Source organism: Saccostrea cucullata, unplaced genomic scaffold (assembly GCF_032062105.1).
Source record: "Saccostrea cucullata isolate Sc308-1 unplaced genomic scaffold, CSIRO_AGI_Scuc_v1 ctg194, whole genome shotgun sequence".
Taxonomy (NCBI): Eukaryota; Metazoa; Mollusca; class Bivalvia; order Ostreida; family Ostreidae; genus Saccostrea; species Saccostrea cuccullata.
This window is the reverse complement of record NW_026939778.1, coordinates 235,792-260,000: the sequence shown is the minus strand read 5'-3', so window position 1 is coordinate 260,000 and position 24,209 is coordinate 235,792. Positions and strand designations below refer to the sequence as shown.

Sequence of the window (24,209 nt, the reverse complement as noted above, 5' to 3'; positions counted from 1 at the left end):
CTTTTGAAGAAATTTAAAGAAAAAACTTTTGATATAGTTACCATGGCAAATATATTCAGAAACTAATAATTATAAGAATTGTTGTAGCCTGTTGTATGAAATGTTTTATGTATATATATAGATCTGATGAATCATGAATGGGTAGTATTTCATTTTAAGTTTGCACACAAACGAACATTTGGACCAGTATCCCTTTTCTAAATGTTCAATTTTTCTAGATATTGCATTTTTAAGCACGTTTATTCCTTTGTTTACTTCTCCACGTGTCCTAGTGCAAAAAATAGCGCCACGCGACATTTCATAAAAACCGGAAGTAACTCTAAAACTAAGACGGCGATCGACACTTATGTACATTTTATCAGAAAGATAATATAGTTAAAACTTTGAAAACAGATCATGGGAAATTGATTAAATACAGAGGAATATGAAATTTTGAAATTATTTTTTTCTGGCACAGAAACTTGAATCGCATGCATACGAATATCATGCTCGTATACTGTACTTGCAGGTACCTATATACTAGTATATAGGTCCCTGGTCCTCGTAATTGTGATCTTTTATAAACCTGTTATCTATTAATCATGTAATCATGTTGTGAACTTGTTGAAGTCCTCAAACATATTTACATAATTTTATGTACAGGATAATTAACTCTCAAAATACTGAACATCAGCTGATTCTCTAAAAGCATGGTCACCGATTAACATGTTTGTTTTATTTCCATGCGAGGTGCATTGTGATAAACACAACTAACTACTCAAATCATTAAAAAGTATGTACTGAAATGCAATAAAATTTAATCATGGCGGTTAAATTTCGCATCGTTTAACCATGGCGCACATAAATTTAACCATACAGTATTTTGGGTTTCTTATTGTTGCACATAGGTTTGGTTGATATAAAGAAACTGGTAAAATCACTTTGCATTTACCACATTAATTAAGATATTACTAGTGACAATGTTTACTGTAGACATATTTATTTCAATTAGGTCAAATTCTTCTACATGTAAATTATATTTCCAGTTTTATTCTTAAAAAATTCATGCAACACTCAGTTTTCTTGAACAGGATAATAAATACATCATCCAGATCCTTTAGATTTGGTGCTTGGGACATCACTAGTTATTGTTAAGCAAATTTCAGATGAAAAAGTTCTAAAATAATCTGTTAACAATTAAAATTTGGCAGATACATGTGTATTTCCTGATTGTGAACTTTATTTAAATATGTACCATTTTGTTAAATTATAATCTATTTCTACAGTATTTTGCATTGACATGTTGTTAAACTTTGAACATGGTGTGTGACACCAATATTTGTGTGCATGTATACTCTTCTTCACTGTGTAGGCTTTGAACATGGAGTGGGAGTGTTTGTGTCTCATATAAATCCAGGCTCACAGGCAGAACAGAAGGGACTTAGGGTGAGTATAAGTTTGGGGGGGGGGGCTCCAAAACATGTCACATTGTGTATCATGTAAATCCAGGCTCACAGGCAGAACAGAAGGGACTTAGGGTGAGTATAAGGGGCTTCAAGACATGTCACTGTGACATTGTGTCTCAAATGTATGTCAAAGGCAGAAAAAAGGACTTGTGTGAGTACAGCTACATGTATTAGCTAATTAAAGGAGCTCCATATAAATATGATGGACATCATTATCATCAAATATTTAGTGTCAGTGACCCCTAATCATTAACACTATTACTCAGTGTTATGGATGATATATGTTAACCATTTGAACATGGAAATCCTAGAAATATTCTTGATTTGTATAGTATTGATGACAGAGGTTTATGATAAGGACATGGAGCTGATTGATATACATTGTTCATATAGCAATGGAGATAACTCTGGCATGAGTTTGTATTTCTTAAATATAATAGCAACACAACTATATCACTTTACTTTCACATAATTTTCTGTATGAATATTATGAAGATATATCTGTTTTTGTGAGGAAAAATAATTACTTCTTAAAAGTATTTTAAAGAAATACATGTACCTAAATACTTTATAAACAAAACACAATCTGTTGACAGGTGGGGGATGAAATAGTGCGGGTTAATGGTTACACTATAGCAGAGGCTGTCCACGAGGAGGTCCTAAACCTGATCAAAGGTCAAGATGAGATCGAACTGAAGGTCACCAGTAAGTGAGACTCATTTAGATAACAGCTCATTATAGCTGCAAAGGACTTGTACAGTTTGTGTATATGCTAACACCAATGAAGGAGAAGCTTTAAAAAATATTCAGTTATAGATATTTTCATAAGGGCATTTCTACACTTTACTTATTTGATTTTGGTAAAGAAGCATATACCAGTATTTAATCCATCTGAACTTCAATATTTTTTTTTAAAGTCTTAAAATTTTCCTTGATTAGAAATTATCTTTTATTTTTTTCCAGATATTGGAATGTTGCCTGTGAAAGAGTAAGTAGGTCTTGGATTTGTGTTTTGGCAATGTAAACTATAAGGTTGATAAACAGGTATGTAAACATGTATGTACATAATTATCAAGACTGTTGTTATTTACAGACGAGCAACAGATCCCCTGACCTGGTCCTATGTAGACAAAACTCTAAAAAGTGGCAAGGGAACTTCAGTAAGAAAATATTTTCTTTTAATTTTCATATTATTTTAGATAATAATCATCAATTACTTATAATTTCTTTTAAGTGAAAATTAATTCATGGAAATATGGGTACTTCCATTGTACCTCTCAGGTTTACTGGTAATCTTTTACTGTAGACTTATTTTATTAAGCTTGATTTTTCCGCAGAAATTTATAACAGCGTACTTAAAGTGTATTAAGAAATGAAATTACACTAAATGAATGCAGATATGATAAATGTATTACATTTATTAGATATGTAGGTATAGGCCTACATGTTTAATATATCTTCTATGCATATCTATTCTTGATATATGTACATACCGTAAATCATGCAAAAATGTCTAAAAAATTCACAAAATAATAATTTTATTCCTTGAAAAATAATTTTACTCGCATAAATATCCTTGCCTCAAACTTGATCTTCTTCCCCTAGTTAGAGATTAACAGCACGTGCCACACGGAATTGTCCTCAAGAGGATATATGTCAATCATCCAATTATATAAACGCTAAGACCCTTGTTTTTACTGCAGTTTTTCTCAGATCTCTGTGTTTTAACTGGTATAATTAATTGAAGTGTAAATGGCACACATATTACAAAGAACCTGGTCATCATAATCATTTACACTTAACCTCTGAAAAACAGCACGAGTTCAGGCCATGTAAAAAATAAAAAAGAAAATTACTTCGCTTTTTTTTAATCATGAAAAATTCACCGATTTTCCCAAGCTTCTGTTTGAATGGACAGGTGTGCGTCGATCAGTCACCTCACATGACCTAGCTAACCTCGTTGTTTATAATTGTAGATCACATCATGTACGTATACGGTATGTGTTTATGGACTTAATTCCCCCTTTTTAAAAAAGTTTATTTGAAGTTGTTATATGTAAACCTCAAAGATTATTTCATGATAATTCCTAATTTTTGTGAGCTGGCGGAAACGTACCGCATGTTGTTCCGAGTCATTTGAATGTTGTTCTTTGAAGAAATTGTATATTCACAAGGCAGACGAATTTTAGCGAAATAAAACTATTTTTTCTCATAAATTCAGTGTAGGGTACAATACATACTTTTGGCATTCAAAGAATCCGTGTAATTTTTTACCCGCTAATCAAACTGAGCTTGTGATTCCGCGGAATAATGACCCCGTGGAAATAACTATGTCTACAGAATTTTGAGTTATTTTAAGCCTGATATGAAAGACAACGTAACCTTGCAGTGCTTGTTTTAAAAGGAAAACTTAAAGAGAGGCTCAGATGAGAAGGCAGAAGAAGTGAAGCTGTTTGTTAACCTCAGACAGTCCCCCTCCCTTGGTTGCAGGTACTGTGTGTCATCTGTCATATTTTGAAAGATTCTCGTGTAACAGCTAATCACCAATCGTAACTCTGAACATATACATTTGATGGTCAAACTGACTTCTTAGCTTCAATCTACATGTCAGATGAAGCAAACATTGAGCATCATCCAAATATTGTAAAGATAATGATCGTTACATGTAGTCTACTAAAGTAGTTAAACCCATTTAATAGTTAAAGCTGCATAAACTTTGTGGTACAGAAAGTAAACTTTCCTTACTGTTTTTGCAGAATAGTAAGTGGACCGTCCAACTACAGAGGAATATTTGTTGAACATGTCAACCCCGGATAAATAAAGGCTTTATGTGATTATAATTATTATTAAAGCAGTTACTTTAAATCATTTACATTAAATGCTTCATTATTTGAAGACTTTAAAGTGTTTGGTATTTATGATTTGAATTAAATTTTCAGAACAATATTTATGGTGTTATTAGCTGATGAATGCTCCAGATCACTAGAAATTTAAAATAGATTGTACGTGGATTTCAGACTCTTTTGAAAATCATGCCTAAAATCTTCTTTTCAGGCAATTGTGGCATTGAAAAGCAGCAAGGAACTGAATATCATTATTAGAAAAGGAGTGGTATGCATTCAGTTAAAATATTTAGCAATAAATATTTGTAATGTTGCTTAAATTTTGTGGAATTATGAATACTGTAAATCATTTTAATATATTTAAGGCAAAAAAAAATTAATTTCTTGGTTCTCAGGCCCTCCCTCATCTCTTCCAAGGGTGCCTCATTGACCCTTTTTATTGCTAAATATAAAATATAAACACCATACCTATCATTTTTGAGGTTTTGTACAATGTAAAAAGCTGCCTCATCATGTTTTGGGGGCAATTATGCCTCCCTCCCTCATCATATTTCTTGAAAAAAGGCCTGAGAACCAAGTAATTAACTTTGCATGGCCTAAATAACTTTATTTTCCCCTCTAGGAAATCTCACAAAATTACACAAAATAAGGAAAGACTAACTGTAATTGTCAATTATTCAATCATTTTGGAGTAGATTTAATTAGGAATTAACTTTTTAAATCTATAAATTGTTAAATATCATTCCTAAAGAGTTGATATCATTTAATTCTCCCAGTCAAACTTCTCAGTAAAAAGGGAGAGTACTCTATGATCTAGAAATTGAAGACTGTCCATATTTTACAGGGTCTTCCCCTGTTTGCTGCTGCTGGGGAGCCAAGCAAACCAAAGACCCAGGTGACAAAGGCCCAGTTAGAGACCCACCCCTCAGACACTGGGAGGTATGACTCCGATGATTCGGGGGACGAAAACACAGCGGTGTTAGACATGGGGTCTTAGGACCAAATCTGACTGCTATGTTAGACATGGGGTCTTAGGACCAATGCTGACATCTGTGTTAGATATGGGATTTTAGGACCAATTCTGAGGACAAATTGTTGTTTACATTATCACTGACTGCATGTACTGACTGAAATTGTGTTTCACATTTTCTGTTTGATTCCAGATGTATTTATTTAGCACTGATTGATATGTAAATTGAATGTCACACGATCTCAGTTGCAATTATCTGTCAATCACTTTTGTACATTTGATTTCTTTTTATCACAGGAAATAGACAACCAGAAAGTCAATAGGCTGTAAAAGTAAGGTTTACACATATGATTTTAAAAGGACATATATTAACTTCGTAGGTGTGCATTATTGACTTATTAATGTTATTCAGTACTAAAAAGGAAAGTTTTTGGAAGCCCAGTTAAGGCAATTAAAATTTTTTTTAATTCATTATAACCAACAAATTTAGTTCTTTGTTTCAATTTTCAGTTTTAAAATTAGTCAAACAGAATTTAATTTGTAACTGTTATAATAAATATAGTTCATTTTAATGTATTCAAACAATTGGTTTAATGAATTTTAACAGAGAGGTTAATTTTTTTTTTTTTTTTAATCAAATTCAAGTATTTTTTTTATAGGTCCTAAATGGGCTTTTGAAAGTTTCAATAACATAGATACACAAATTATTAAATGCATGACTCCCGTACCTTTTAAGTTCATGTATTTTGATTTATATTTATACTTGAGTTAAGAATTTAATATGGTTTTTTAATGTACTAGATTTAATTTTAAGACAGCCTGAAAGAAATCTTCAATTGCGGAATATGTTTTACCAGTTTATTTTTCATAATTGCCTTTCAATTCATATGTATTAAAACAGATTTTTTAATGATAGATTGTGATACAAAACTACATCTTGGCATAAAAATAACATTCATGTACTGTGAAATCACATTTGGGGGAGAGGGGATTAATTTTCATGGTTTTCAAGGTAGCACGAAATTTAATATGCCTTCTTCAATCAAAATCCTCATGATTATATTTTTCCTTGAACCACAAAAATTTGACCCCTTGAAATATGTGATTTTACAGTATACTAACCTTCACAATGCCTCAAACTTAAGGGTGAATGAAGTATGCTTTTAGTCTTTCATCTGTGATCATGGTTGTATGGTTTAATGCACTAGTTTTTAGAGTTTTATTTTTGTAATAAAATGGAAATTTTTAACTTGCTTGTTTTTGATTGATGATTTTTAATGGATTTTGACAACATTAAAGGCACAATGCACCACTTCACAAACTAACAAAATAACTGGTTTATTCACTAATGGTATAACCCCTATGGTATCAGTATGAATTGTACTAATATTGTTAATACATGTACTACTAATTTCTAAAAAGTTGAGAATGGGTTGTAGAGGATCATCATGCCAAATTATTCTTCTCAGTAGATTAAAATCTTGATAAAATTTATAAGCAGTAGCACTTGGCACAGTTTTGAGTTTATATGTAAAAATATCAATTATGCATAATATGAGAAATGTAATTGTTCATCTTTTAGTTACTTTCTTCAATAGTTTCAAATTAAAAAAAAAAAGTTGGAGTTTGAAGATTAAAATCACATATGCTTAGTTTGAAGATATCAATCTAAAGAATAACATACACAACTTTAAAATTCTTCCTACATGTATATTTTCTAACCTGTATTCTGAACAGTGTTCTTGAATTGGATAATTGGACTTTAAGAGGTGCAGAGTCAGAAATGGGTAGGTCAATTTTACTTTCTTTTAATTTCATTTTATGAAAAATTTGTTGAATGTTAATTTTACACTGATCATTTTACTGAAATTTGTTGGAAAATGATGAAACATAGATGATTACTTTTTAGAGACTGAGCTGATACTGGCAGAATTGGCAAGACTCAGATGGAAACAGAGACGAATGTCTGGTCGATCCTTCCAGAAACAAGAAGCCGTGGAAGACACTGATGCAGAAGACATGGTCTGCATTGTGGGGATGGAAGAGAAAGAAGCACTGGATGAAAATAACCAAGAGCAGAATGAAGACCCAGAAACAGTCCCCTTCTAAATCCATGGATTACTTAACTGTTCCAAACCAGCATCAAAATAACACTCCTCACCAGAAAAAGAAGTTGATCAGACATGATTCTTTGAATGTTGATGATGCACCTGTGAAAGTTGAAAGCAGTTCTAAGGACTTTCTTTCAGTTCCCTCACACCTACATCCAAATGACACTCTTGCTCATCAAAAGAAAAATTCTAGAAATACCGACAGCAATGAGGACCTGACTGGAAATACTGAAGCCGACATTGAAGACACTTTTCTAGAAATTCCTTCTACACCATTTGAGGTTGATTCAAACACACATGTGGAAGTAGTTGGCAAAGGAAGGGCCCCTATGGAGGACTTAGTCAAGCAGCTGACAGAAGACCCAGAAGATGATGAGAATGATATCAATCTGGACAGAGATATACAGGGGAAAAAGAATACTTTACAAACTAGGCAAATAAAAAGTAATTCACTGAGAATGCCAGAGAAGGATAGAAGAGCAAAGTTGGATGTTTTCTCCACTGAGGACAGGAGTCCAGTTTTGAAAAGAAGAAATTCTGACACTAGCAGAAGGAAGAAAGGAAAGGAATCCAAGGTTGTACAGTTTGTAGAGGATGAGCCTGAATTGATTGACTCCAGGAAATCGTCACTCAAACTTAAGAACAAGGAGAAGACATCCACAAAAAGAGGTGAAATAGAACCAGGGTTGGAAAAGCTAAAATTATTAGAAGAGATTCAGCAACTTAGGGAAGAAAAACTGCATGAAGTGGGTGAGTTGTTATCAAAGGAGGTAATGTAAGGAGAAGATTGAACTAAGAATAATAATTATTTGAGATATGTGTGTTCAAGTATCCAAATGTATTATAATTGAAAAGACTGGAGTTTATCCGAAATCATCTTTTATTTACATTAGAAGAAGTTTTATTCTATATTTCAGAGAGAAGGAAAGAGCTTGAAAATACTTTGGAATCCATGAAAAACTGGGAAACAACTCAAAGGCTTCAAAAAGTTTTGGATGAGAAGAAAAAGAAACAAGCCAGGGAAGCAGAAAAGCTTAGACAAGAGGTAAAATGAAATAGGTAGAATTTTGTGATGCATAAGCTGGCAAGTCTCAATTTTCATTAGGACAGAGTTTTCAGAGATAACTTTTTGAAATCAGCTGCTAAGTTATGCCATACTGCTATGCTCATTATTTTTGTTGCACCTATATGAAGTATAATAAGATGTGTTTTTAATAGTGAATGTCTTCTTCCTTACGTAGTCAAGCTTGTCATTACGACATGTCATATTTACTCCAATAATTTGATGTTCTTTGTAGATGTTTGAAAGTAACAGAAAACGGAGACAGGGCTTGGAAAAAGAACTTTTATTAAAAGTTTCTAGAAACAGAAAAGAGAGGGAGAGAATGATCCGCTATCAGAGACAAAAGCAAGAACAAGAAGAAATGCTGCGGGAGGGAGCCATGGTAGATATATAAAGTTAAATATTAAAAACTTTAAATTGGAAAAATTGGAAAACTTTTTTACAAACTTTTGTTATCTGTGCAATTTTATCAAATTTATTTTTTTTAAAAAGGAGGAGGATGTCTTCATGGTTGAATTGTGATCCAAGGTCTCTGTTTTTTCAGAGTAACTTTGTGCAGTCCATGTTACACATGTGGAGACCTCACCTCAGTCCAAGGTCCTCGGTCAAGGAACAGGACAGTGTAGAGGTTCAGGAGGTCAGTGTTATACTCTTTTATCATTGTATCCATTTTTGAAATGTAATAGTATCCATGTTATATCTACCTCATTATATCCCAAGTTCTGTTCGCAACCAGCAGAGAAGATTCCGTCCAACTGACTATTCATAACTTATGATTCTATGTTAAAAATACTTTCTATTTCTTGCTCATACCTCACTCAGATAGTGCTTTTGGGAAAGGAATGTGTTTCAATAAAATTTGTTTATCAAACATATTGTTTGTTTAAAAAAAAATTCATCTCAAGAACTAATAAGCAATTAAAGATAAGATTTATGTGAAAGTTAGATTTAACTTTCTGTAAGTTATAACCCCATAAAGGTAAAATTTGGTCTCAACTGGGAATAATTTTTTTTTTTTTACTAAATATAGGGGGAAATCTTTGAAAAAAGCATTGATATAGTTTATACAAAACATCCTCAGATAACATAGATAAAAAATTATTCATTTTAGTTTTGACTTGTCAACCTCTGGTAATATTTATGCATTTCATCATTTTTGTTTGGTTAATTTACAGCCAGAGAAAGGTATAAATCTAACAGAGCACATAGAAGATCATCTGTATTCCAGGATCTACAAATCCTCATCTTCCTCAACGTTACCATCTGACAGAAGTCAAGGAAAGGTGGGTGTAGTTGCTTGGGAAAGTAATGATATTGTACATATTTGATTATGTTTATCCTCTGAATTTCCTTAGTTGTACCATGCTCAAATGTTCTATATTTAAAGCTAAGTACATGTTCTGCACATAGAATTTTGTTTCAATTTCAGACAAAACAGAAAAAAAGGAAAGACAAACTGCTGTCAAGGTACTAAAAACAGAATACCACAAAAGTGAAGTTTTGTATTTTTTTTTTTATCAGGAAAGCCTTATTTATTACAGAGCATTAATTTTTTCAGGAAATCTGCCTCATTTGGTAAGTAATAAATGTATTAAAATATAATAAATGTATTAAAGAATCATAGGCACTTGTTTTGTAAATAAATTTGAACCCAAATTATGATAATAACACAAGGTATCTAACTCTGAAAAACACTCAGTACCCCCTCCTCAGAAATGCATTTATTTACATTTTCAGAGGAAATGCACTGGCAAACTATTTAGTACCATTTTCTTCTACGATAATTTATCTACACAACCATACATGGCAAGCATGTCTTTGTTTTCTTTTATATCTGTAAACAGCATCAAAACGCTCAGTGGAAAGTTGAACTCAACCATAGAATGGTATGTGCTAATCTCCGGCATAGAGCAAAAATTTAAAAATGAGTGGGTTTAGAAATTCAATTCCAGATTTTGAAAACTGCAATGAATGAATAAAATTTGATTATTGTCTTATTTTCCATAAAAATACTACGATATTTTTCCCATGTAATTTTAGAAACAGATTTTTAGCCAATCAAATTCAGAATCAAATTGTTTGCCCAAGATTAGCACATACCATTCTATGGTTGAGTTCAACTTTCCACTCAACGAGCAAAATTTTGACGCTGTTTATGGACATAGAAGAAAACAGACATTCATGCCATATATGGATATGTAGATAAATTATCGTAGAAGAAAATGGTAATGAATAGTTTGCCAGTGCATTTCACCTGAAGGTGTAAATGAGTGCGTTTCTGAGGAGGGGGTACTGAGTGAAATTCGAAGTTAGATACCTTGTGTTATTTATATACTATGGGTTCAAATTTATTTCCGAAACAAGTGTCTGTGTAACAAATATATTCATACAATGTACAAATCCATACAGTACAAAGTTTTTCGTAAAAAATAATTGAAATGACAATGCTTTCTCTCTGAATTATAGACCTCAGCACACCTTCTTATGACCTTGAACTCTACGAGAGATCGATTGACCTACATCCAGACCTCAACGTTTCATCACAAATTGATGATGATTTATTAAATAGCTATGATTTAGCTCAGTCAGGACATCCGTCAAATAATGTAGTTACTACAACTGTATGTGTCTGAGATGTATGCTTCACTGCAGATACAGGCAAATTAAGGATGAGATTCACAAATACAAGGAATTAAAAATTTGTACAGGTAGCCCTGAAAATTACTGATGTGGGAATCTGATAATTCCTTTGAGAATGATTAAACAAACATGAATTTATGTGACATATAATGACATGAAATTTGAAAATATTCTTGATTGAGTCATGATTCATGCATAGTGATTGAAATGTTTTAAGACAATGTGTATTGTGGCAATGGCAGCACTTATAAAGTAGCACACTTGAAGTTTGTTTGCTGTGGCCTTCACTTCAGTAACAGATTGGTCTACTGCAGCAATCCGCCCACCTGTCAACCAAAGATTGGACACTCGTTAAAGTCATTTGAATGAGAGGTGTTTTATAATTTTTATTGCAAATACATATTCATAGGTTAGAGCAGTAGTTTAAATAGGAAATGTTTTTAAAAACGTTCAGATAGGAAATGTGTTAAAATACATGTAGCTTACAAATACATTTTCATTCAAGAAGTTTGTTCAGAAAGTCGTAAGTGTGTTGAAATGCTGTTTTAAAAATAGAATACAATAAAATGTTTTAGTTGATCTCACCTAGTGTAAAGTAAACAAGTTCACTCAATGTTCCATCCCCACCAGTACTAAAGCCAAGCACCCTTAGTCGGTAGAGGTAGTTTTTCTGAATTCCGTAAATAATGGCATTGTCTACCTTGGCCACACGGACATCTGTTGCTGTCCTAATGTCATCTCCATCCAACCAGTAACGAAGCTGTGTATTTGTTTATGAATGTAAATATGTAATTCAGAATAATTGTTTTAACAAAACATGATGAAATTAATTATTGAATTACCAAGATAGTCTGAAGACTTAAGTTTGCAAGTGTTTTTTTTTTAAAGTTTGATTCCTATTTATGTAGAAAAATAAAATCAAGCTTAGAAAAAATTGTTTTGTGGTTTAATACCTCAAGTATGTTTAGTGAGAAAATTATTTTATTATTTTCCATGATTTTTTGCGGGAGATTTAAGAGGAATACTTAATTACAAAAAATAAAGAAGGATGCCATGAAAGGAAACAAATGGAATTTTATAGTTTCCTTTTAGACTTTTTGTTCAGCAACGAATATACATATATTAAGGAGGCTAGGGGTCAACAAATCATTTTTTTTTATTAATCACCAGATATTACTTAAATTTTGGGATATGATATCTTAAGCTGTCAACTATTATTTGGCAAAGAAAAATTTCATAAATTTTAGTTTTAAAATTTGATCATTTTGTTATATCTTTATATGGCCACAATCACCCAGCCTCTTTGAAATGTCAAATTAAAATGTGGCCCCAAGACCAAGTTAGAATGATTATTATGAGAACGTTTTGCATTGGGTGTACTTGACAAGAAATAAGCAAAATCATGTCTAGTTGATTTGCATGCATGAACATGTTTAAAAAGAACTAATCTCGGAAGCTAGGATAGATTCACAGCAAGGAAGACGAGTTGTAACATTCACAAAGAAATGGGAGCCATAACAGGGCACAACCTTTTTTGAAAGCATTAAAAGATTTTTCTCTAGAAGAGATGTATAGATAGTAAAAGTGATATGCAGGCATCCTTATTTGGAGTTCTTGGTTCATCCAAAATTTGAATTTTGATACCCTTTCTATTTTTGGGGATAAATCGAATTTGTATCCTTACAATGTATCCTTGGATTGGTTCCTCGTTGATACCAGTTGTAACTCCACGCCAAGTTACAAAAACACTCTGAGAACCATGGGACCCCACATGGATCTCCGTAGGGTACAAACGTGGTGCTGTAAAACAAAATATTACAGCCTTTCATTTATATGCCACATCGAATTTTTTTTTAAGTTGGCTGATTTAGAATAAAGAGATAAAATGACATGCATATGCAACTGTGAAAGAAAGATAAAATAGTAAAGCTGGCTAAGTACCCATTTTCAGGGTCAGTTGAAAATCAGTTTCACTTATTTGACTCATTCCAGCCATATTTAGTGCCTGCAGATTAACCGTGTACCACGTGTTAGGCAACAGACCAATCACAACACCGCTCGCCATTTGTCCACGCCAGCTGATAGAATTCATGATAGGATCTTCAGTGAACCTCTCCCAGTAATTCACCTAGCGCACAGAATGATAGAATTGACATGAAATCACATCCTCTCCTAAATGCCAAAATTTTAAAAATCTACTTAGTGTAGAAATTTTAAATATTGTACCAAGACTTGGCATAGTATGCTTTAATTAACGCTTACTTGATATCCAAGTAGTTTCCCTTTCATTGCCTCACGAGTATCCGGAATTGGATCCCAAGTCACCATGAGCGCAGTAGAATTGTATGGGTATGTTTGGACATTTGTGACGGATATAGTTGGAACTGCAGTAAAAATACTAAATGATCAGTCTTTAATTTGATGATTTAAAACAAATATTTACTCACAAGTGCATGCACGAGAGTACGTTTCTTTGGACCAGTATTAGTGTTTTTAAATGATCATTCATTTGCTCCTGTATTCAAAATGCAACATCTGCTTTGCGTTATCTTTATATTTCTGAAATTGTGCAGTGTAATATGTTTATTGATATTCTGACTGAAGACAGTCTATGAACCATAATTCCAAAATACTTCCAAGGTGTCAGTCCTGTATAAGAATTAACCTACTTTCCTCTGCAGAATAGATTGTGTTGACACTGGAGTTTGGTCCAGGACCGTAGTCATTATATGATTGTATCATGACGTCATATAGCAAATAATAATTATCAGTCCCAACTTGCGTAACGTATTGTCCGACATTCCCGACGAGGGTGATCTGAAAGAGCAACACATATACAGAATCAAGTACAAATGCAGTGTTAATTATAAAAGCGCTACCGAATTCCCCTTAGAAATAAATGGATAGCCCGAAAAGTAGACGGCAAAAGAATTAAGAATATGTGGTTATACATACCTTAGTCCAGGTTTCTGTTAGGTTCCTACGATAGTAAACGTAATAGCCAATACCTGGTCCTCCAAACTGATATTCCGGTAAAGGCTGTTAAAGGAAAGACATATAATCCTTAGCTGAATCCATATGAGGAAGAAAATAAGTAAAACTGATCATGAAGAAGAGGTGGTTGAAGATGAATTCAAAGAAAAGTGATAGTTTTGCCTGAGTTTTGTTGAAGTATATTGCTTATTAATAATTACCATCCAGTTGATTGTCAAGTCTCCCACACTTCCGTATCCGCCACCCACGTGAGTTGGCGGGTGAGTTGGAGGTCCATTCCTTGTTGTATACACGTCTGAAAAACGCATTTTTTAGAGTAAATAAAGTAATCGTCAGACCTAATTTTTAATATTACTTGCCAGTGTAGCAATAATGTTCAAAAGACCTATATACCTGACGGTCTACTGGCCGGTCCAACTCCGTAATTGTTCGACGAAAATACACGGAAGCGGTATCCACTCCCAGGATTTAAACCAGTAATTTCAACAACACGCTTGCTTGGATCCCCACCAGGTACGATGGACGAACTATCAGGAACGTCTGCAAATGCAATACTTTATTTGTTAACAATTTTTTTGTCATTCATGTTTGTATCCCAAAAATGTACAATAAACACATGCAGTTATATATATACTTACGATCAATGGCAATAAACCATTCGTTAGATGCTACTGGTAAAGCTTCAACTGTGTGAAACAGGATATTGGCACCGTTAGAAGCTCCAACGGTCCAAGATAATCGTAAGTAAGAACTTCCAATACTGCTTTGAATTGCAAATACACCCCCTGATTCACCTGGAGGTCCTGATTGTGAAAATACAGCGAAAGACCATTGAATACTAGTATCTTGACATTAACATGATGACAAAGATTCTTTATAGCATTTACTATTGTAATCAAGTTTTTAAAATGATTCTGACAGAAGTAAGATTCATATCGTACCAGATACTTGACTTCAGTATTTCTACTTTAAAATTATTTATTCCCTGTCTGCAAGACAGTTCCAGACAAACTTTTACATTATTTTATGCCAAATGCTTATATATATCCATTGCAATTAGCCAAATGCTAGAATCTTATTTCACCAACCTATGACTGTGAGATAAGCCCAGGCCTCGAAGCTTTCTTTTGTTGTCTGTGCTCTACACGTATACTTTCCCCCATGCCTAAACTGAACAGCCATGACAAAAAGTCCAGTAAGCGATTGTGATTCACCCTGTAAATCATATATACTGATACAAAGGGAGAGAAACAAAACAATACTAGTAATAGAAAATGTATGGATTTGATTTTCTATGTTTTAATGTTCATTAGAATTATACCTGTTTGTAGAACAAATTATTTTTCACGTCGATAATTTCGTCATTGAAGAGCCAGTTGTAGATGACGTCCTGCACAGGACTGTACGAAGCCTGACATCTTAAAAAGGCTGTCTGATTTAATCTCACCTGAACATTTACTGGAGGAAGACTTATCACAACCTGATCTGGAAGGTAAGTATTGAAAAAAGTAAAGAAAACACAGCAGATACTTGTTAGTAGTGATTCATTTTAGATATCTTTTTCTAGAAAATTACCTTTTGATGTATATTTGTCTTCCATATACCACACAAACGGAAGAGTTTATTGTATTATTATAAAAGCAAAATGAAAACACATGTACAATGTAATTTCCCCAAATCATTGTCGAAGAATACCTGCTATTTGTAGGGATCCTGTACTGGAAGCCCAGCCGTACATATTCTCAGCCCTACACGTGTAATACCCAGCATCCCCCACATTGATATTGGTGATCAACAGGTTCCCGTTCTGTAACATCCGGATCCGGGACGTGGTGTCTCCGGGACTCAGTCCCAGATCTACATTGTTTTTAAGCCATGAGTACGTTGGAGTCGGTGCTGCTTCTGGATTGCAGAGGTAAGTGACGTTTCCTCCAATGACACCAAACATTTTATCCTTTAAAGGCTCCTTGACAAATCTTGGCATAAATGCTGAAAAATTAATGCATGTTCATTGTTGGTTTCTGTGAATGCATGAATATTGGAAAAACAGAATTAAAGGTTTTCCTCGGCGCCTTTTTGGTTCTTGATTTTGTTTCGTCTCTTCTAAAAATTTTCATTCATTGACTATAAAAAACTTGAACTCATCAGTTTCATGATAAAGTTTTATGGTTAGGTTACCATCAGTGTCTTTATATAGAATTTTTATCCAAGTGTGAAATACATTGTAAAAGTATTAGACTCTTTGGTATCTTTAATGTTGAGTTTAACATTTTTAAAGGGATATATCAATCAATATAGGATTAAAAATATAAAAGGAAACAGTGTGCTTGTCAACTGGACAGTAATTAAGATAAACATGACATATCGACGACGTGTCATTAATTAACAAAGCATATTCCATTCATATATAGACTTGAAAAATGTCATTGAATCAAAATAATTCATACTAAAGAGTTTGCCACATTTGTTGCATATTTGGATGTTTGTCTATAGACAATAAGAGCCAACTAACAACTGAAGAATGAACGTTTTCCTTATCAGCAATATTTCAGTATTACTTGTATATGCCGTTTACGTCTTTTGACTTATTCTGTACTCAAGAGCATATTCCGAGTACTGTCAATTATTTAAAACTTTTGACATATAAGTTAATGTTACAGTCTCAATCTCGTCGGTATAACGTAATTCTACGGAGTGTTCACCAGATGACCTTGTTAGTACATTATTTAGATCTAATATCGTTTCGTCGTAAATTGGTTGACGTTTCAAACCTATTGTAAGGTCTTTACTGAATATGTTTCAACCTGTTAAATACTAGTACACGGCTCATGGTTAGTGTAACCAGTCGACAGGGGATGTTTTCTCATTCTAGCTACCATATTGCACCTCTAAAATGTCCGTCGGTCAGTTTTTTATACCCTATTCAGAGATGATTACTGTTTGTAGACATTTTTTTTTAATAACTGGTCACTGTTTGATACATGTACCTTCACTTTTTTTTGTTTATTGTTCTTCTATGTAAATTCTAAGTAACTTCACGAAAATGAATTTTATTTGTGCTGTTTATTTGATCTGTAGAATTTGAGTATGCTCGTAAAATACCTAATACACGAAGCTGCCCTTCGGTAAACGACTTCCCATGAATATTTTGAGCAGAGCATTGGTACATTCCATTATCGCTTATGTCTAGATTCTGTATTGTCAACACGTTCCTGACAATGTTCAGTTTTCCTGGAATAGTGCTCAGGGGTACACCGTCTTTATACCACTCATAAGAAGGTTCCGGTATACCAGTCGCTTCACAGCGCCAAGTTAGTTTGCTTCCTATGTCCACATGTTGGCTTTTCATTGGATAACTAAAAAATGGCTTTGCTACAATTGAAGAAGTGTATCAATCGAACAAATACAACTTTCATAATATAAAAAAAAATCGTTTACTTTTATAATTATAATGTGCTGAATAACCTCCACGTGCTTTCGAATCGAAGTGATCATATGTTCAGATTTCAATAAACATTGGGGTAAGACACGAGTGATGATTCAATCTACAATCTGCCTGTGGGATTGACGTTGTTTGTTTCATCATTAGTGGAAAAGCTGTCAATTTCTTATCGCTTTAAACTTAAATGTTTACTTTTGTATGTAAGAGATGTTCAACATTAAATTTATTATGCGGAAACTTCAGGTTCCCTTGCTTACAATCGGTATTTTTGTTGGAATTTACGTTCTGATATTTACTTTATAAAGTCTACAATCATTTGTGTTTTAACTGAAAAAGTGAATATGGGGCTTAAAATCAACCCTTTGTTAAATTCTTTTATTAGAAAAGTAAATACTCAATAAATTAATTTACATTAACAGATACATGTGTACTTACATTCAATGACTAGAATGACATTCTTCTGCGTTCTTGCCACACTATATCTCGCTGCATGACAAGTATAGGTGCCGCCGTCTTCCAGATGGACATCTTCAATGACTAACACACGGTTGTGGTCCATAAAACTCGCTCTCGGTGACATTGGCAGACCTTGGCGAGACCAAGTGTACGCTATTGGCATACTGACAAGAAATTGTAAAGGACGAGTAAAAAGTACATGTACAAAGATATATCTATATGCTGCAAGACTTTCTAATTTGTTTTGTTTGATTCTTTTTGTTTGTTTTAATAATTTGCAACTATTATATAAAATTCAAAATTGTACAGGTAATACAATGGACATGGAATTAAAATGCACATTCATTTTACAATCTTTTGAATCGTTTACGTTATCATTATGTTGAATGTGTATACAACATTGCATTTGAATCGTTTCTTATATCATTTGCTCTGCTCACGTTCCAAAGGCAAGGCACTCCAGATATACTCTTTGTCCTCTTTGAGGTGTTCTGGGAAACACGGAAATAAACTCATTGGAAATTTCTGGACCCCATACTGTAGAAACTAAAAAGGAACAGAGAAAATTATAACCCTCATCTAAAAACCATTGCTGTAATCTTGCATTTAATTAAAGGATATAATTCGAATATTTTTACATGCAAAATCACCTGATTCAAATTGCAAATAGATGAAATGATCCTTACCGGCGTTTATAACATTGAGAGCAGTAGGTAGACTGGTTCTACTTGGAGGTTGGTCAGTTCCAATAGCAGCGCCGTTATTGGCCGTCAGTTTGACTATACACCTATAGTTACCTGCGTCAGCTGTGGATACTTCGGTAAAGTACAGCTTTCCATTGCGAGAAATGAAAATATAGTTGTGAAGATCTGGTCGAACGAAATTTTTATCGTCTTTATACCATTGGTAATTTATTGCTGTAATCAGAAAGAGAAATATATTAATTCTGTGTGTTCTTTGCAAACCATCATTGTTGTATTCGAACTGTTCTTTATGCATGCAGGTTACAGTATACACTTATTTCATGACTACGAGGGGAACAGTCAAACTGTTGTCTCGGGGTAATGGGGAAAGACCTGGGAAACTGAAGGCCGAGGGCAACAGTTTCACAGGTCTTCCCCATTATCGAGGGACAACAGTATGACTGTTTCCCGAGTTGTCATGAAATAAATGTTTTATTACCTAACCTACTATACAATTTCTTAACGTAATGATATAGACACATCGACAAAAGTTTGCATTATTTCTTGTGTTATCATGCATGTCAATAAATATTGATGTACATGTATTGTTAATTAAAAAAAAAACATAAGATGACTTGAAGATTTGAATATAACAGGCTGAGTCGGACGTTTTAAAAGGCCAAGATCTAGTGAGTGAAAGGGGCCTACATTTTCCCAAAATTACCCTCAGAGAAGGTGTTCTTGGCGCCTTCTTTTAAATGATATTAAATTGTATATATATTTATGTAGGTATTGGGTTTTCTGTTCAAATGATAATTTCAAATTGAAAGACGTGAAAATGTTCAGTTAATACATTATTCAGTATCATATACTATTAGCTGTAAAGTACGGAAAGTATATGACGTCATGATGGATTAATTCAGCCATGCAACAGTTCATTCTGTGACTGGGTAAACAGTTTTGACTGTTGCACGGTATGTGAAACATTAAAATGAATCAGGAAACAGTTCAAAATAATGCCTTATTACAATTCATATAGTAGGTTAGGTAATAATTTTAAATAAGTTTTAATTAACTATCATATAACTACGCTTAAAGAAAATGATGTACCCTTATGTATAAAATTTACACTTTAAAACCTTTAACTTACAATACAAAAATTCATTACAGAAAATCTATCATGATCTGTGTCTTACCCGGTGTATAAGTAGGCGGGATACAGTTTATGATAGCGAACTGGAAGGCATAAGCTGTAACAGGAGCCCGTTCTACATTGCTGAACTCGCCAAGGCCTGGTTTGGAATGAATACATGACAATTATCCTCCATTAAATATCCATATAAGCTGAAACTGTTCAAATCAATTGATAATAGATTACTCTAAATAATATATTCAATGGCTGACATACTTCCAAACGTCATCCGTAGGTAATCGCTCCTGACCTTCCCCTCGCTATTTTCAGCAGTGCAGTAGTACGTACCACCGTCACTCATTTCTTCGGGATTCTGAATTGAAAGCTTTCCATTGGTCAGTGTGTATCGCGGACTGCTGGAGGAAGTGATGTCATACTGTGTTCCATTGTTGACAATTTTGGTTATTTTGTAATTTGGCTGAGGATTACCATATGCCACACATTCGAACATGGCTGCCAATGCTTTGCCAACAACAACAATGCTTTGGGGCTGTATCAAGACTCTGGGGCCTTGGGGAACCTTGCTGGGGTCAGAAGTGTTATGACCATAAGCTGTCGAGAAATTCAAATCTTATTACATTAATGTCTGTTCTCTAAATGCAGGAAATGTTGCCAAATTATCCTTATACTCACTGAAGTCCCTTTGATCTTGTACAACTTTGTACGATTCTTCTTGGCTGATTTCACAAATAAATGGATTCAGACTTGATGCCACGTCTCGCCCAAATAGATAGGAATACACTGGAGTAAAAGAAAAAAATTGTACGAATTCTTCATTGTTTGGATTGAAGTAATATTTTTAATCATGTTTAATTTTTCATTTATGTGATGAACGAATCATTGCTACTATCAACGATTTTTGCAGGAAGTAATGTTTTGGCAGGAAGTCATGCTTTATTTGTAGACATTTTATAAAAATGTGATTGCACAGATTCTATTGAACTTTGAGGAAAAGTAGGACATGGAACAAAAAAATTAATCATTATTTTATTTTAAAAAGATAAAATCTGCAGAAATACCGTAGTTATTGTTTTTACAAAACGCAGAAAGGGATTTATTCAAGAATGTCTGCTAAAAATAAATACAGGGAATATTAAAGAATACTAGTATATTTTTCGTTTTTATGATTGGACAATGTGATCCTTTTAGTGCCACTTTCTCGTGAAATTTTTATCCATATTAGTTTTAATCTCCCCTCAACAAGGTTGTGGTAGCTTTTGAGATACCCTCAATGTCGGTGTACAAGTTATAGTTTTTGAAGCAGTTTTCCTTTTAATTTATTTTGTCCCCTGCATTAATCACAGATACTTCAATTGTATTTCAATGTTCCTTGAGAGCTTTGATATCAACTAAGAAATGACCGGGTTACTGTTTTGAAGCAGGTTAAATGTTTTGGAGCAGGCCTCATTTCCCAGTAAATATAAGACTTACGTTGACCAAACTTGGATGGATAATATAAATAAGGATACACACTGCCAAGCTTGCTTCGGACGCTATATCTGACCTGCATTTTCTGGATGAACAGGTTAACGTTTTTGGAGCAGTGTCCCTTTTTCTCAAAGAATCTTAGGACTAAAACTAAAAGCCCCCTTCCATTCTACAACAAATATCTAAACTGCGATAATCTTTTCTTTTCTATTTACGTGATTAACATGATTAAGTTATGTTGATATTTTAACGAGACTGCTGATATTTGTGAAAGATTCTTGGTCTTAAGATTTAAATAAAAAACAGGTTTATTCTAAAGTAATTTAAAGCCTTTTGTTGATCAAATTTGCATTCTGATACAGTTGCTGGATAAGCGATTTATTTGAAGTTTTTGGACAAGTCCTTTCGCAAGTTACCGCAAGTCCCATGAGATCAATATTGCATAAATGTAGCAGTTTGGGATGATTATTAGTTAAATGTGAGACTTTGCCTTACTTAAAGACAACATTCGTCATAAATCTTTGGTTTAAATTTTCTTGATTTGTGATTCGATATACATGATTGTACTTTAAAATTTATCCTTTTGAATCTAGCAGAAATTGGCCTGATGAAAGAAATTTAAATATTATTAATATTTTGAAATAAGAAAGGGCATTTCTGGCGTGTCTTTCAAATGAAAGTTCTTCAGAAACAATAGACAATTTGACATTATCATAATCTATTTTTTTTATTTTTGACAATAGCATTAATATATATAAATGTTGGTTAAAAAAATAACTATATTTGTGATTACATTGAATGGTATGATGAAATCTAAATTCAAAAAGATAAAACAGAATGCAATTTGCTTTGACTAAGTTAATAAAAAGAATATGAATATATTTTAACCTCCATACGTGTACACTACATGTCTCCCCGGTTTGGCCATTTCTTCTTGGTTAAGCCACAAGGAGTTACCCAAAGTCTCCTTCGTTCCATCTCCTTCCCATCTGACGTCATAATTCGCCATTTCATAAACTACTCCGCTGGTGTACCATCGGTATCTCAAGAGAAATTTTGATAATTTTCAACAAATGTTTTAACATGAATGATGCCTGTAATATTACTGAATGACATTTCAATTGCATAATTTGAAATATAAAAAGCTTACATTGATACGTCATTGTTTAATAGCCATTGCCCAATGAAATTATGCTCTGGAAGTGTATTCACGCTCAGCAGCTGAGCACCATTTGCCTGTGAATTAACATTTATAGATATTATGATTCTTGGTCTGCGTATTGAGGTTTTTATATATATATATATATATATATATATATATATATATATATATATATATATATATATATATATATATATATATATTGGGGATGCTCACTTCTTCATGACACCTAATACCACCTCTGATGTTTTGGAGATATGTGTTTGCTCAGCTCCTATTTTGTACTGTTTAGTTGACTTTGGAGCTCGAATACTGTTCGTTATCTCCACACATTTAATTGTAAGAAAACTTAATCCAGTATTTTAGATTATGAAATATGCTTTGATATGTTCAGCATGCTAATTTTACCATTATTAATTGTAGACTATTATTTAGAGAATTAATAAATTTTTCTGATTTTTTAAAAAAAATTTGTTTTGATTAAATCACGATACTTACGCCACATGCGGTTTTTGCATCATTATATGACCGATATGGATAAACATTGAATTGGTAACAGTGAGTGTCGAAGAAGACCCAGTCGTCGGGGCAATCTGAGTTGTTAAGGAAAATACAACTTCGAGTCAACAAATACAAGTAAGGAATAATCCAAGAAAAGATAGGCCTATATCAAGAAACACTCTTAATATATACATATATTATAATAATCATAATAATATTTTGCATAAATTAATCTTATTTTTACCAATATTCTGATATGTTAATATAAAGTACAAAATGGAAAATGTTTATTTCGATTTTTATATCATAAATACGTACTAAACCATTGTGAAAAGACTCCCTGTATAAATACATGTAGAAGTAGAGGCAGAAATTTCTTCCTGAAATTATGAAATCATTGCAGGTATTTTATTTATTTTAAAACTATGTGATTGTACATTGAAACATATATGTATACTTTAAGTGTCCAAGAAACTATTTATAGATTTCTTGTGAATTATTAAATTATTTCAACAAAGTAAGAGTTACCACTGAATGATAAAGGCAACTATTAACACTGTCATTACAATTAAGTCAGTTTTAACGTTAATATTTCCATAAAAATGGCTACTTGCCTCATTGTGTTTCATTTCCTGACATCTCAAAGCTCTACACGAGGACATTCAATTTATTGTTTTACAACACATCATAAAAATTTGTCATCGATTCAAACCGACAGACATACCCGTTAAAGTATTCGTGTCCATATCATAAATTAAGTGTTTATGACTTCTTGACAAATCAATAGATTATGATATTGAAAAGAAAAGGCGGGATAATTTTGAAATGACTATAGATTTAAAAATAGAAAATTATTCATCCTAAGAGGGCAAACAAACTTTTTTTTTCAAATTGGCCTTGCTGCAAAAATAATACGAAATTATTCAAAAATATGAACATGTTTCTGCCAAAATGAAAAAAAAAATCTTGTCACACATGTTAAGGACATCAGTCTAAACTTCGTCGTTCTTCTATAGATCAAACATTTTTCGGAAGATTAGTAAGGTACTTGAAAAAAATGTAACTTGCAAAAAGAGTAAAGGGAACAGTTTCTCGCTAGGAAACGTTGGGATTTTTTTTTCACCTTTTAAATCGCCCTCGGAGTAAAAAAAAAATAATTCTGAAAAAAAAATTATTGCTCATCTCGAAGACATCAAGAAAACGAAACCAATCAAATTTCAAAATATGAATAGGCTACTGAGAAAAATGAGTTTAAAGAACTAGTATTTTAATTGGAAAA

The 24,209-nt window shown here is 33.0% G+C and overlaps 3 protein-coding genes across 3 annotated transcripts in view; 2 read left to right on the top strand and 1 right to left on the bottom strand.

The window, feature by feature from the left end:
• Window positions 1-4,262, top strand: part of LOC134253957 (harmonin-like) — a 16,322-nt gene extending 12,060 nt beyond the window's left edge. The window contains exons 5-10 of the mRNA XM_062736532.1: window positions 1,352-1,425; window positions 2,042-2,150; window positions 2,409-2,433; window positions 2,539-2,605; window positions 3,850-3,935; window positions 4,202-4,262. Of these exons, the coding sequence (XP_062592516.1) occupies window positions 1,352-1,425; window positions 2,042-2,150; window positions 2,409-2,433; window positions 2,539-2,605; window positions 3,850-3,935; window positions 4,202-4,262 (422 nt within the window). The remainder of the gene's footprint in view (window positions 1-1,351; window positions 1,426-2,041; window positions 2,151-2,408; window positions 2,434-2,538; window positions 2,606-3,849; window positions 3,936-4,201) is intronic.
• A 235-nt stretch (window positions 4,263-4,497) lies between these two features.
• Window positions 4,498-11,225, top strand: LOC134253936 (trichohyalin-like). The gene is made up of 11 exons (XM_062736509.1): window positions 4,498-4,556; window positions 5,133-5,227; window positions 6,996-7,045; window positions 7,168-8,119; window positions 8,287-8,414; window positions 8,668-8,814; window positions 8,977-9,069; window positions 9,608-9,715; window positions 9,862-9,899; window positions 9,991-10,007; window positions 10,899-11,225. The coding sequence occupies exons 4-11, from the start codon at window positions 7,267-7,269 to the stop codon at window positions 11,063-11,065; spliced, it is 1,551 nt and encodes a 516-aa protein (XP_062592493.1). The 5' UTR covers window positions 4,498-4,556; window positions 5,133-5,227; window positions 6,996-7,045; window positions 7,168-7,266; the 3' UTR covers window positions 11,066-11,225.
• Window positions 11,008-23,549, bottom strand: LOC134253956 (contactin-3-like). Its single transcript, XM_062736531.1, has 24 exons — window positions 23,545-23,549; window positions 22,928-23,045; window positions 22,418-22,503; window positions 22,156-22,310; window positions 20,473-20,580; window positions 20,056-20,391; window positions 19,844-19,939; window positions 18,651-18,881; window positions 18,405-18,510; window positions 17,944-18,128; window positions 17,169-17,438; window positions 15,762-16,055; window positions 15,388-15,551; window positions 15,155-15,281; window positions 14,705-14,869; window positions 14,460-14,606; window positions 14,267-14,361; window positions 14,028-14,111; window positions 13,742-13,889; window positions 13,335-13,456; window positions 13,014-13,200; window positions 12,757-12,872; window positions 11,658-11,832; window positions 11,008-11,398 (listed from the first exon to the last, which is right to left on the bottom strand). Exons 1-24 carry the CDS (start codon window positions 23,547-23,549, stop codon window positions 11,262-11,264), a joined length of 3,657 nt encoding a protein of 1,218 aa, XP_062592515.1. The 3' UTR covers window positions 11,008-11,261.
• Window positions 23,550-24,209: the final 660 nt, after the last annotated feature.

Bases quoted from the DNA above. Each gene is read 5' to 3' on its own strand.
- LOC134253936 (XM_062736509.1), top strand. From the start codon at position 7,267: ATGCAGAAGACATGGTCTGCATTGTGGGGATGGAAGAGAAAGAAGCAC. The intron at 8,815-8,976 runs GTAGATATATAA...CTGTTTTTTCAG, and splicing joins TGCTGCGGGAGGGAGCCATG to AGTAACTTTGTGCAGTCCAT. The intron at 9,716-9,861 runs GTGGGTGTAGTT...TTTCAATTTCAG, and splicing joins CTGACAGAAGTCAAGGAAAG to ACAAAACAGAAAAAAAGGAA.
- LOC134253956 (XM_062736531.1), bottom strand. The intron at 22,504-22,927 runs GTAAGTATCGTG...GTTAATTCACAG, and splicing joins ATGCAAAAACCGCATGTGGC to GCAAATGGTGCTCAGCTGCT. The intron at 11,833-12,756 runs GTAAGGATACAA...ACAAATACACAG, and splicing joins AACCAATCCAAGGATACATT to CTTCGTTACTGGTTGGATGG.